At 46.8% G+C, this 13,038-nt stretch overlaps 1 protein-coding gene across 8 annotated transcripts in view; it reads right to left on the bottom strand.

Moving 5' to 3' along the window:
• Window positions 1-13,038, bottom strand: part of PPP1R12B (protein phosphatase 1 regulatory subunit 12B) — an 880,212-nt gene that overhangs the window by 189,948 nt on the left and 677,226 nt on the right. Inside the window, exon 1 of one of the 8 annotated variants that reach the window (XM_086923139.1) lies at window positions 4,916-5,544. The exons of the other annotated variants lie outside the window; for them this stretch is intronic. Coding sequence (XP_086779265.1) covers window positions 4,916-5,017 — 102 coding nt within the window. The 5' untranslated portion in view covers window positions 5,018-5,544. Of the gene's footprint in view, window positions 1-4,915; window positions 5,545-13,038 lie in introns of those variants that run through there. 8 annotated transcript variants of the gene reach the window in all.

The following is a 13,038-nucleotide window of genomic DNA, read 5'->3' as shown; positions in this document are numbered from 1 at the left end:
ACCAGGGGGAATGTTGCACGCACTGACACTATGCACGAATTGCTGATTGTTAACCTGTGAGATGGTAAAGCAGAACGTATACAGACTCTGATATAGTGATGACGACTGTTTTGGTTTTAGGAGTAATGTTCATTATTCTTGTATGTACCCACTCATGCACTGTAAGAGAAGTAGCAACCTTCTGCCGTTGAACTGTATGGGTGGGAAGGAATTTAGAGGACAGGAAGACGCTGGGCATGATGCGGCATATATCTATTTGTTGAACTTTTGTCCATCAAGCCCTGCATGAACTCGGTAACTGTTACGGTAATCTATGTTGCATGCTGTCCCCACCTGGGGAGCTAACTACAGTTAAGTTACGACAATTGCAAATGACTTACTGCTATTTCTTCTAATTTCCTGTCAATAAAGAATTAAAAAAAAAAAAAAACACAGACTGTGCTCTCTAAAACTTGAAACCATCAGAAGGACCATCAATATTCAGTACAGTTAGCTTTTCCAGCAACACTCACCACCCAACTTACAACTAAATATGGATAGAGTCAACTGCATTTCATCAAAGAGGTGAGAAACCATTCTTCTTACCAACAGTCTGAGAATAAATAACTTTACAGCAACAGGATTTGGACATGGAATGCACATTTCTGTCCTCTATATCCATGTACCTGCTGTCGAAACAGGTCACTCGAGTGTCTGTGACGTTGAACACCGAAGGATTAAATCTTCAAAAGGCTAACCATAATCTGTCATTAAAAATGGCAATCGCCATTTGTTCTGCCATAGACAATGTGACAGTGGACACCTTTCAGAATCTGCTAAATAATTTACCTGGTGCAGGTTACAGTGCCAAAACAGAATGGGGCCGAGTATGAATAATATGGGAAGAGAAAACACAAAACGCTCAGCCATGCGTAAAACAATATAAACAGCACGAGCATAAAGGAGCAACAACAACCATTATTCTGAGTCTCACCCCATCCTCTTCATCTACAATCCTAGATACCAGAACTCGACCAAGTTAAAAAAGAAAACCTCTAAGCAGGCAAACTAACTTAATACATGCTAAGCCAACAAGAGCAATAGGTCATGCATCAATGTGTATTCCTAGGTGTCAAACTGGTAAGTACATGGCTATTGGTGATTCTATCCTTGTAAGTGGATAGGTTAGAAGGGGTTCATAAAGAATGAGGAAGAACCATGATAAGGAATAAGTATTGCAGGGTACGCTTAACACACAAAACATATCTCTCTGGTATGGGTTCGAAAATTGAAATTATTATTTTCTTATCTTAATCATCTTCGTAGATATAGATAAGTTTTGTAGTATGAAGACTGTCGCTCCAAACTCATTAGGTGACTGGTTTGCAGTTGCCACCGCGCTAACCTCTGTAACATGCTAATATCTTAAGACTTTAAAAATGTGTCACCTTTAAGACTGTTGCTCCAGCTTGAAAAGTTGAGGCATCTTGCTAACTGCAACTTGCTTGCTGAGGCATAACTAATAGTTCTGAATAAACTTCAGCAGGAATGAGAACAGATCTCAATCCACTTCATCTTTCAAACCTGGTCTGGTGGCTCAGTGGACTACAAAAAAAGATATGAGAGCCTTCTCTAAACTTGGTTCAAAAAAACATTTTAGTCAAATGATGACGGTGTCAAAACATGCCAAATGCTGCTCTAGCTGTAGCTATATAAACAAGGGGTTGGCCCTTCATTCGGCTAGAATGGGCCGGTAACTGGTAAACATACAAAAATTTATAGCCGGCTATTTGGAGCGCTGCCATTAATTTAAGATTATTCATAAAAGGCAGCAGCTTTTGAGAAATTGTAGGAACGGATTACCCCTACTATTGTCACTTGTTGCTATTAACTGGTTTAATCTGTATAACTGATTGCAAATTGATAATTGCTTTTTAATTGGTTTAGATGTTATATTATGATTTGAAGTGTTTTGCTCATGAAAAAAAGTAGAATTGAATAATCATGTATAAATGGTGATGACCATCATATTAAATAGTTTGGTCAGAGTCTGCTTAACCCCTTCGCTGCAGGTTAATTCCCCCACGGTGCGGGGGTTGAGCACGGCGCTGCGGTGCTCGTGACTAGCCCAGCTCGTCATGAGGCACAGTGGAGCTGTGCTCATGACAAGCTGGGCTCGTCACAACCCCGCCCAATGATTGATTCTCCCGCACAGGCGGGGAATCAATTGCGCGTGGGCAGGCCGCGGCCGTTATGACGAGCCCAGCTCGTCATGAGCACAGTTCCACTCTGCCTCGTCATAAGCATGGAAGGGGTTAAATTAATGGCAGCGCTCGCAATAGCCGGCTAGAAATCTTTGCATGTTTACCAGCTCTAGCTGTAGCAACACCAGATGTATGCATCCCAGGTTTTTTTGGCTAGTCAGTATGTCATATTGTCATTTCAGTCAGAAAGGAAAAAAGAGCAGGAGCTAGTCAGCTAGGTACTAATGTTCAACTACCCCTAAACCAGTCTCTTGATTATTTAATATGTTAACATGCTCGAGATATTATTGACCCCACCGTGCGTAATACATTTTTAGAAGGTCTTGCCTTGGCAAGCTTTATTACTAAAAACTGCTTTTCACTGAGTTGGGTACCACATCTCTTTCTAGGCTGTGAATACCAAACTTCCCTACGGAGATGGGGTTACCTTACGGAGGTATATACTCAAAAGCAATGAGTCTAGGTGTTCTGGGCGATTGCAGCAACAGTATTGAGTCTTTATTCTTCATTTCTTGCCACTACACACCCAGTAAGATTGTCAAACGCATTCAAAGATGCTGTATCGAAGGCTTACTGAAATGCACTAGGAAAACATGCAGTACATCCAATGTTTATCTAGTTTTACACCGACTTGATTTCCATTAAACGACTTAGATGACTGTGAATTGCACACTAAATACTTTAAAACCTGTTGAATGTAAATCACATTTTTACATGCTTTTTTTCTAGAGTATAAAGATACTGATGCACGATAATGTTAGCACCTCATGCCGGTACTCACCATCTACACACATTAAGCATTGGCAATGTAGGAATAGATTCAAGGTCTCTTGGACTCCATATGTTATATCTAATACTAGATCATTCCCTTCAGGACTAATTGGCTTGCTGGAATCGAAAATCAATCAGCCATAATGGATAAAGTCTAATTTATTGACATGTCAGTTTCCTTATATACTAAGTTATGAGTGCATGTGATTATTATTTTTTTTTTACTCATTAACGTTTGCCAAATACCAACAAATAAAGAGCTGAAGGCTTTAAGCAGCAAGCTATTGCTTTGAACAACTGCCACAGAATACATTTCAAAGAAACCATAGCACTCTGCTTCTCTCCATTTTCGGGAGCATCAACTTTCCTTCCAGCTGCTGATTAGTCAAGGAGCTTTCATCACTGCAGGAGTCAGACATCAGTGTCCCGTAAAAGTCAATACTCTGGGAAATATTAAGTGCCTGTTTAAAAAAAAAACCATTGCTACACACGTATTTCTTACTTCAACATTGATATGAATCACAAATATAATCAAAACGGACCACACAGAGCACAACACAAACAGCTGTCTCGGCGTCTGATTAATCTGTGTAATTATTGAACTTTGAGGTGCACTGTTGGGATCCTAACATGTAACTTCAAAATGATAGGCACCTCTACATTGGGCGTTCAATCAACTGAGTATATACTATTAGCATTTATGAGGGAATTATAACTATGAGTTGTTTATTATTACTTAGTTTTTTATTAGCTTTGCGCTGGAAATAACAATCCAGCGATTTAATATCTTGAGGAAAAGGGATATACTGCACCTTTAAAAAATACAAATAATCATACAATGGGTCCCAAATTAAATAAAGAAACCAAATGCGACTCAAACTTGACACTTAGTGTATATACACACACGCAGCCAGTATATTAACCCACTGAAATATTGTTTGTCAGGTGTTATAATGTCTTGAGGTCGTTCAGTTTACGACTGCAAAGCAGAACTGGTTAAAAGACGAAGTTAAAAAAGTTTAACATGGAGAAACAGAACTCAGAGCAGTTTTAAATATGACGCAAGACGATGAAGCTGGGCACATGGATGCAGCATTGTTCATTCAAGCCCTCAAGTGGTCAGGCAAAGTACCCTGCCGCTATCCGCTTAAGGAATCTTGAAAAAAGCAACAAATAGTAATTTCATTAAACACTACTGGTTTTGTCATGTGTACTTCGCTACAGAAATACCACTAAGCTTAGGCCGTGCATTGCTGCCTTTAGTCAACTTTAGATTATTATATCATTTAAAAAATAGCAAACATAACTATAGGGAAGTTGCAAACAAACTGGGTACATGATTTAGCGTTATAAGTTAACCAATTATCATGATTCAATATCAGACATAAAAGTGTACGGTCAGCAAAAATGTACTTCTGTCAGGGACAGTTTCTCGCATCAAGTCATCAAAGGACAAGAAGCAGGTACTGTTGTTTGAGGGGATTCTCGCATCTGCCAATCTAAACCACCATGTGGTCATGGTCCATATTAGTAGGCTAGAGCAATGTATGCATGTTCGATTATGTTCCCACGTGTCGCCTCATAGCACTAGATTGTGCAGGGGGAATAAATTAAGCTAGGGCTTGAGGAGCCCTAAACGGACAGGTAGTTCATTTCACTGGGTAACACTGGACAGCAAGTAAACAGCACCTGCACTCTTGTGAAGACGGCAGGAGGCTCGGTGTCACATCCCAAACCCTTAGAGCCTTGTAGAGATACTGAACATTACTTTTCACCCTCCCTCTGGTCCGACCGGTTCTAAAACCGGTCGATAGTCTAGCTCCGTGGCAGCTAGTAATTCGTAAACAACATCAGAACAAGTTTTTATATAAGCAAAAGGTAACAAGAAAAAAAAATCTTACTCTGAGAGTCTTGGCGGTGGGAGAGGGAGAGGATGGGGGCGAGTCGGACTGCGATTTCCGGTTGCGGGTGTACTCTTTGCTGCGAGAGTACAAAGACGACATGGTCACTTCAAGAACAGGGGCAACGACAGCCAGTAGGTCACGGCGCGTGGTGTCCCTAAATAGTAGGTCCCCTTCGCGTGGCCTCCAGCTGAAAGTGCTTCTTTCGCAGCCGCAGCCTGGACAGTGATTTCAAACAGCGCGAAAGCGAGCACGCCGACCGAACTTACACGCGGCGCTCCGCAGCGTGGGCTTGCAGAACACCCACTTGGGCTGTTGCTGAAATGAGCCCGGTCATTCCAGGTTTCACCCAAAAAAGGTGCAAAATGAAGACTGACGTAATCATCACTAGGTAAAATGGGCAAGAGGCAGGGCTCGGGGGGAAAGGCTGGGGCAGAGTCCCCAGGAATCCGGCCGCCCGTGCAGCAGACTCATCATGCTGTCCCCACGACGGCACAGGACCGACAGGAAGACGCTGCCAGAGTTGAGCGAACCTCCTGTTGCTTCACTCCGAAGGCTGCAGCTGACAGTCAGCGCGACTCCTCTCGCTGCCGAGCAGAGACGATCCCTTCAAGGAAGCAGAAAAAAAATGCACAAATAGGGAAGGCGCTTTGTGGGCGCAGGGGGCCGGCCAGAGCGGAGAGTGCCCACTTCGCATCCGTCCCTTCCAGTTTCAAAATAGAGTGCACAGTCGTTCATCCTTAATATGTTACTTATTTGGATGCCCCGGCACTTCGGCGCAGCAATTCCATACTCGTTCAGTCAGGAATGCTGGGCGGGCGCCAAGTTTCGCTTGCCGCGTGGGACTTTGGGATGCCATCTGTAAAGGGTGCAACCTAGAAGAGTCACGTTTGGGACATCGAGGTCTAAACCACTACAGGTCACGCAGACCCCAACGGCATAATCATAGCTGTCCCCATCACCCTTGTCTCCCTGGTTCTGGGGTGAGATTCCCACCCCGTTGTCACGGTCATGCAGATTCATGAGAAAGATGAAGGAAAAGGAGAGAGGAACATACATTGAGGCTAGGGGAACGCAGGGAATGAGGAGAGAAGCCATGGGAATGAGTAGTAAAAACGAGGGGAAAAGGAGCACTCAAGGAAAAGAAGCAGATGAAGTGTTAGAACTAGCTGGCGTTAAGAGGACGGAAAGGAGCGACTGCATGGGAAAATTTGACAGAAGTTAGGGATGGAGGCGCAGAAGAATGTGAAAACTAACAAATGGAAAAAATAAATACAAGAGGAGGTAAAGAAGGGTATGAGTAAATAGGGGAAAAGTCGGCCAAATCGGAGGAGCAAGGGAAAGGGAGGGGGACGGAAGGGAAGGTTCAGAAGGGAGAATAGAGGGATTATTCAGAACGGCAAGGAGGAGATAATTTAGACGAAGGACGAATCATAGAATTAGAAGAGTATAGCAATAGGACAGAATAGGAGCATAAACAAAGATAAGGCAGAGAACCAGTAAAATAAGTCAATAAAGTGAAGACATAAGAAGTATGGAAGAAAGGGAAGGATGGAAGGAAGGGAAGGATGGAAAAAAGGGAAGGATGGAAGGATAGGATGGATAGGAAGCAAGGAAAGATAGGATGGAAGAAGGGGGAAGGATGGACGAATGACAGATGAAAACGAAAGAGGAAAGGCAGTGAGGCGACTTGGATGCAGGAGGGAAAGGATTAAAGATAAGTAGGAGACAATATAAAAAACGTTTAGGAGGGACCAAATTCAAATTGTGACAAGAAGGAGAAATAAGCTTAAAGAAGGAATGTGAATACGGAGTAAGGGAGAGAAGGTTGAGAAGGAGGGGGTTAGAAAAAGAGAATGGAAAATAAAGAAGAGAGCAATACTAAGGGAAGGAGAGGGAAGGGATCTACTAAGTGGATTGAGGAAGGAAAAATAGTTATTGAGAAGGAAAAGTTGAGTAAAGGGGAGCTTGGAGAGCAGACATTAGCCAAGGATAGAATAAAGTAGAAAGGCGACAAGAAGTAAAGCTAAGAACAGGGAAGCATCCAGAAGAACAAGTTAATTATCTTCGGTAACGCCCTATCTGGTAGAGACTATATAGCCGCAGATTCCTTACCTTACTCTCCTGAGCAGTATCCTCAAGCGCCAGTAGGTGCTTTTGTTTGGCTCTGCGTTGCGTTGCCTGTGCCGGAAATGAAGTTCGTGGTGCCTATGTAGGCACCAACCAGGAGAGCTGGTGTCAATTACTATTTGTGACTTTCCACGCCAGAAGCTCGGAGCCACGGAGTACACTGACCACTGGTGTGGAAACCTAGCGCCCGGAAAGGGTAAAGCCCTGTTCAGAGAAATCAGTTTACAGAGCGGGGAGGATGGGTGGGTTGGTCAAAAATCTATGGCTAGAAAGAGTCTCTACCAGATAAGGCGTTTATCAAAGGTAAGGTACTTGTTCATCTGATAGAGATTTCTAGCCACAGATTCCTTACCTTAGAATAGATATCCAAGCAATACCTCCCCAGAAGTGTGTCTGTGGACCAATATCACAAGGGAAGTCCTGCAGGACTTAACGGGCAAAATGCCCATCCCTATGGATTTGACTGTTCAGGCAGTAGTGCTTGGTAAACTTGTGCAAGGAAGACTACACTGACCCCTTGCAGATGTCCAGGACCGGAACTCCATGTTCTAACGCAGTGGGGTCAGCTTTAGCTCTGGTGGAATGAGCACTTAAACCGTCTAGGGGTTGCGTCTTAGCCAATGCGAGGCAGATCTTTATACAGAGCACAAACCATTGGGAGATGGTCCGCTTCTGCTTTGCTTGTCCTTTCTTCGTTCCAATATACCCCACGAAAAGTTGGTTGTCCACCCCGAACTCTTGTGTACATTCAAGGTAAAACGACATCACTCTTTTTGTGTCCTGATGGTGAAGTTGCTCCTCTTTCTTGGAGGGATGAGGAGGATCGTAAAAAGTGGGCAGTGTGATGGTTTGGCTTATGTTCTATAGAGTGACCACTTTCGGAAGTAAAGAAGCCCTCGTACAAAGCACCAGTTTGTCTGGGTAGATGTTCAGGTATAGTGGCTTAGCTGACAAGGCCTGAAGCTCAGTGATCCTTCGGGCAGATGTTATGGCCACCAAGAATGTCTTCTTACTGGTAAGGAGCCTGAGGGGACAGTTATGTAAGGGCTCAAATGGAGCACACATCAGCAATCTCAGGAACATTTTAAGGTCTCACTGAGGCATAAGGAAGGGAGAAGATGGAACCATGTTGCAAACCTTTCAAAACCCTATATCCAATTGGAAAAGGGAAGGTTGGTTAGGCAACCCCAGAAAAACAGATATCGCAGTAGCATATACCTTAACAGTGCCCAGAGCAGAGCCCTGCTAGGCAAGGCAAAGAACAAACAGAAGAACCTGAGATAGGGGAGCAGAAAGAGGGTCAACTTGTTTCTCTGTACACCATGCCACAAATTTGCCCGAATGGCAGGCGTACACCTTCTTGGTAGAGGGACACCTGGCTTGCAAAATAATATTGCAGACTTTGGGCAGAAAGCGGTCAACTGTTGCCACTCAATCTCCATGCAAGAAGGTGCATCATTGATAGGTTAGGGTGGAGAACCCTCCCCCACTGCTGTGACATAACATCCTCCCGAAGGGGCAGCCTGATCGGAGGACCGATAGCCATGCTCAACAGCTCGGGATACTAGACTCTCTGTGCTCAATCTGAGCCACAAGGTTGACTTGGCCCGGTCACTCCTGATCTTCTTGGGCAGAAAGGCGCAAAGGAGGCCTGAGCTCTGTTCAAGGCTCAAAGCGTCCGAGTGAGAGCCGCCTTGAAAACTCCAGCTTGCAGAACTGCTGACATTGTGCGTTCTCGTCAATGGCGAACAGATCTAACCAAGACTCTCCCCACTACTGAAACGGACCTTGCACCATCTCCGAATGGAGATGCCAATGAAGATCCGCGAGGCATCTTCAGCAGTTTGTCTGCTCTGGCATTCAGAGAACCCGCCAGATGTTGAACCACCAGATACATGTCCTGCTGTTCCTGCCATGTCCAGAGATGCAGGGCATCTTGACAAAGGGTCCACGTCCCTCACCGCCCTGCTTTTGCAGTACCACATGGTGGTGATGGTGTTGTTCATGAACACCTGCACTAGCCTTACCTGGTTGGAGGATAGAAAGGCTTTCAATGCCAAATGGATCGCTCAAAGCTCCAAGAGGTTGATGTGGAGTCCGGATTCTGCTGGAGATCATAGCCCTCTAATCACAAGCTCTCCGAAGTGGCCACCCCATCGCAAGAGTGATGCATCTGTCACCACTGTGAGATCTAGTTGGTGAAGGGAGAGGGGTATGCTACTGACCCAATTGCAGTTTGTTAACCACCACTACAGATCTTTCTTAATTCCCTTCAGATCTGGACCATGTCAGAGAGATTCCGCTGATGCTGCGGCATCTGGTACTCCAGGTCCCACTGCAGAACCTGCATATGCCAATGGGCGTGTGTCACCAGCAGGATGCAGAAGTCTCAGAGTCAGTCTAACTGAAATCCAGGTTGGAGGTTGAAACATCCATATCATAGCCTGAATATTCTGAACTCGCCGTTTGGTAGAGTAGGCCCAAAACTGCACCATGTCCAGAGCAGCTCAGATTAAAGGAAGCATCTGAGCAGTAGTCAGGTGCAACTTTGGTACGTTGATAGTGAACCCCAGTGAAAGCAGGAGGTCCGCTGTAGTCTGGAGGTGGGAGACCGCACCCTGGGGGAGCCCACCTTCTACAGCCAGTGGCGTCGAGACACAGGAAGACTGGCATCCCTAATCTCCGCACATGAGCTGCAACCACCATCCATTTGGTGAACCCCCAAGGGGCGCCGGTAAGGCCAAAAGGGAGCTCTGCTCGTTGCCCCCCCATGAACGGCAGGTAAAGCCTCGGTACAGGGCAGATAGGACTTGAGCTAGTGTGAGCATTTTGTACTTCTTCTTGAGGAAGATGAGAAAGTGCAGGTCTAAGATAGGACAAAGGCATCTGTCCTTCTTGGGCACCAGAAAGTGGCAGTAATCCCAACTACCCACTGCCGCTCTCTCGGCGTATCCTTTGGCCAAAAGAGCAGTCATATACTGGCGGAGAAGAAATAGGTGGTCCTTCTTAAGCCTGTTGTAAGTAGGTGGCATGGAGGGTGTGGCAATCTCGAAGGGGACGGAGTAGCCCCTTCGGAACATCTGCAAAACCCAACTTACCGATGGTGCAGGTGATGGCAAATCCTGATAACCACTGGGTGCCCATGATGGTAAGCAGGCAGATTAGGAGTGTTTGGAGACTACGGCTCATTTAAAAAAAAAAAAAAATTATTGCCATTTATAGAGACAACATATGACAATTGTCACAACTATAGAACAGGATGTGGCAGTGTGAGCAGAAGATAGGAAAGAAGGGGATGGGGGTATAAGCACGATTCAGTATGATGTACAGTAGTAACAGCATCAAGATAATTCCTCCTTCACATGTGGCTCCAAATAACCCATAACCATGAGGCCTGAGACCCTCAGCAGTGCTCTACACTCTCCCAGCCAGAGATACAAACTGTTGGGAGGGGCGCAGGGTAGCAGGTCTCATGAATAGGGGTGAAATGGCTGTGGCCATATTTCGCGTGAATGAAGAAGTGTGCTGTGGTAGAGGGCAGTGGGCTGACCTTGAGTGCAGGTATCTGTGGCGAGGAAATGGATATACCCATGCAGCGCATGTATTCAAAAAAAGGTTCCCAAATATCCTTGGGGTGGGATCACGTGGGCATGGTGTCCCAGAAATTGGACAGTTGTTCCTGGCAAGATGCCTCGTCTCACAGCACGCGACCGCAGTGGAGGGAGGCTGCGGCCCCAGTGAATGGCCACTCTTCGCTTAGCCAAGAGGAGAAACATTGCCATTAGGTGGCTGTAGCTCGCAGGAGCATCTTTAACGTAACCCAGGAGGGCCACTGGTGAGGGGGGGGGGGGGTGGAGGTATTGGGGCGGGGTGGAGGGGAGTAAGAAGGAAAGTTGAGCATGACCAGTAATGTCTCATATAGCAGAGAATACCCCCTCCCAGAATTCAGGCACGGGGCAACTCCATGCCAAGTGTAGGAAAGTGATTTGTGGAGAGACACACGGCAAGCATCGTGCATGAGCCCAATAATGAAATGGTGTGTTGGGGTGCAATAGAGATGGTGTAGGAACTTAAAATGTAAGTAGCAGCCTGTAGTTGGAAGATAGCAATGCTGTCTAGCAACAGGAGTAGGTCCACTGGGCATCAGTGAGAGGGAGGTCTGTATCCGACGAGCAAGCCGTGCGGGCCACAGGCGTGTTGAATGGCGCAAATGTTTGCTTGATAAAGTATAGTCTATGGTGAGCTTGGGTGATAAAGAATTGGTCAATATATGCTCCAGGGCTGGAAGTGCCCGGGTGCAAGGAATGTGTAATGTAGAGTACTGCAGGCGGTTCGGATTTGGTGATACAGAAGCCCCTCCAAGGCCATGGGGTGTGAAGGGGGAGATGCTAAGAAAGGGGCAGAAATTGATCCTCTTGATAGAAGGTCACAAGGCCAGCTCCCAGGCATGCACTCTAGCACCCGGGTCCTTCAAGGGTGGCTGTTCGGAATTACACCCAAGTGGAACAGATGGGGCATATAGGTGAGGTAGTTTAGCACGCTTTAGCAAACCTTCCCATGTCCATCTCTCACATCCGCCAGTGTACACCTCCGCTTTAGAGGTCTTGTAGGGTAAATAAAGGGCAGTGCTGAGTGGCCAGCGTGCACAGCTTATGGCGGGTTGGTGGTCTGACCCAACCACTGGCCAGACTGAGGGGGCTGGTAGGGGCCGCAACTGCGGCCATGCAGATTCTAGAAAGCTTGTACGCTGAGGTGGCTGGACATGTGAGGATGCTGCTGAACACCCCCTCCATGGCAACGAAAAGCGCCGAAGGCAGATTGAGGGTGACGAGGCGCCATGGAAAGGCCCAAGGACCTGCAGGCACCAAATCTGACAGGAGCTAGCAACGATATGCCAATAAGAGGATTGGTCATCCCCTGAAAAGCCAGCCGTTCTCAACCAGACGTGGAACCGCAAGGCCAAGGTTGACGAAACTGCTCAGCCCAGTGAGTTGGTGGTGTCTAGCCCACAGCATATTGCGCACTTTTCTGAATCTCTCCTATCAGAAACAGCCTGAGAAACTATCCCCCATCCAGGACTGTTGGCAGCAACTGTGCAACTGTATTACACAGGGCTCAGGAATAGCGGCACAAAAAGCAAGCAGTGTTCACAGACCGCAATGCAAGGCTGGGGGAAGAGAGCGTCGTCTTTCCCAAAGAGTCCAACACCTTGGATTTCTTGTCCGAGGGGTGCAGTAGGGAATGCACCATGATTTACATGGGACGAACAGGCCTGGACCACCAAGCTCTCTAGGGAAGGGTGAGGAAGCTTGGATCCACAGAGCTGGGCAGTGGCACCAAGCAATCCTCCTATTAACAAGAGAGCCCCTATGTTATGCTTCGACCAAGTCCCAAATAGGATCTCCATGAGGGCTTCGTTGAACGGGAGTAGTAGTTCTGATGGGGACACTCCTGGTTGCAGCACCTCTGTCAAGAGGTTGGTCTTGATCCAAGAGAAGGCCCCGGACTGGACCACCTCCTTCCTCTCCAGCAGAACACAGAGTGTACGCCTTCCCCCTTCCGCTCCAAAGCCAACGAGATCATCTGCGGCGTACCCCAGGGCTCATCCCTCAGCCCAACTCTGTTTAACATCTACATGGCACAGCTCGCCAATGTCGCCCGTCGGCACGACCTCAACATCATCTCCTACGCCGATGACACCCAGCTGATCCTCTCCCTCACCAAGGACCCCCACACCGCCAAAACCAACCTTCACAAAGGAATGAAGGCCGTCGCTGAATGGATGAGGAACGGCCGACTGAAGCTGAACTCAGACAAGACTGAGGTCCTCATCCTCTGATCCACCCCTTCGGGATGACTCCTGGTGGCCGACCGCACTGGGAACCGCTCCAACACCCACCGACCACGCACGCAACCTAGGGGTCATCCTCGACTCCACCCTCTCCATGACTAAACAGGTCAACTCTGTGTCCTCCTCCTGCTTCAACACCCTC

This window comes from Lissotriton vulgaris, chromosome 5 (genome assembly GCF_964263255.1).
Source record: "Lissotriton vulgaris chromosome 5, aLisVul1.2, whole genome shotgun sequence".
Lineage (NCBI taxonomy): Eukaryota > Metazoa > Chordata > Amphibia > Caudata > Salamandridae > Lissotriton > Lissotriton vulgaris.
This window is presented reverse-complemented; position numbering and strand designations above follow the sequence as displayed.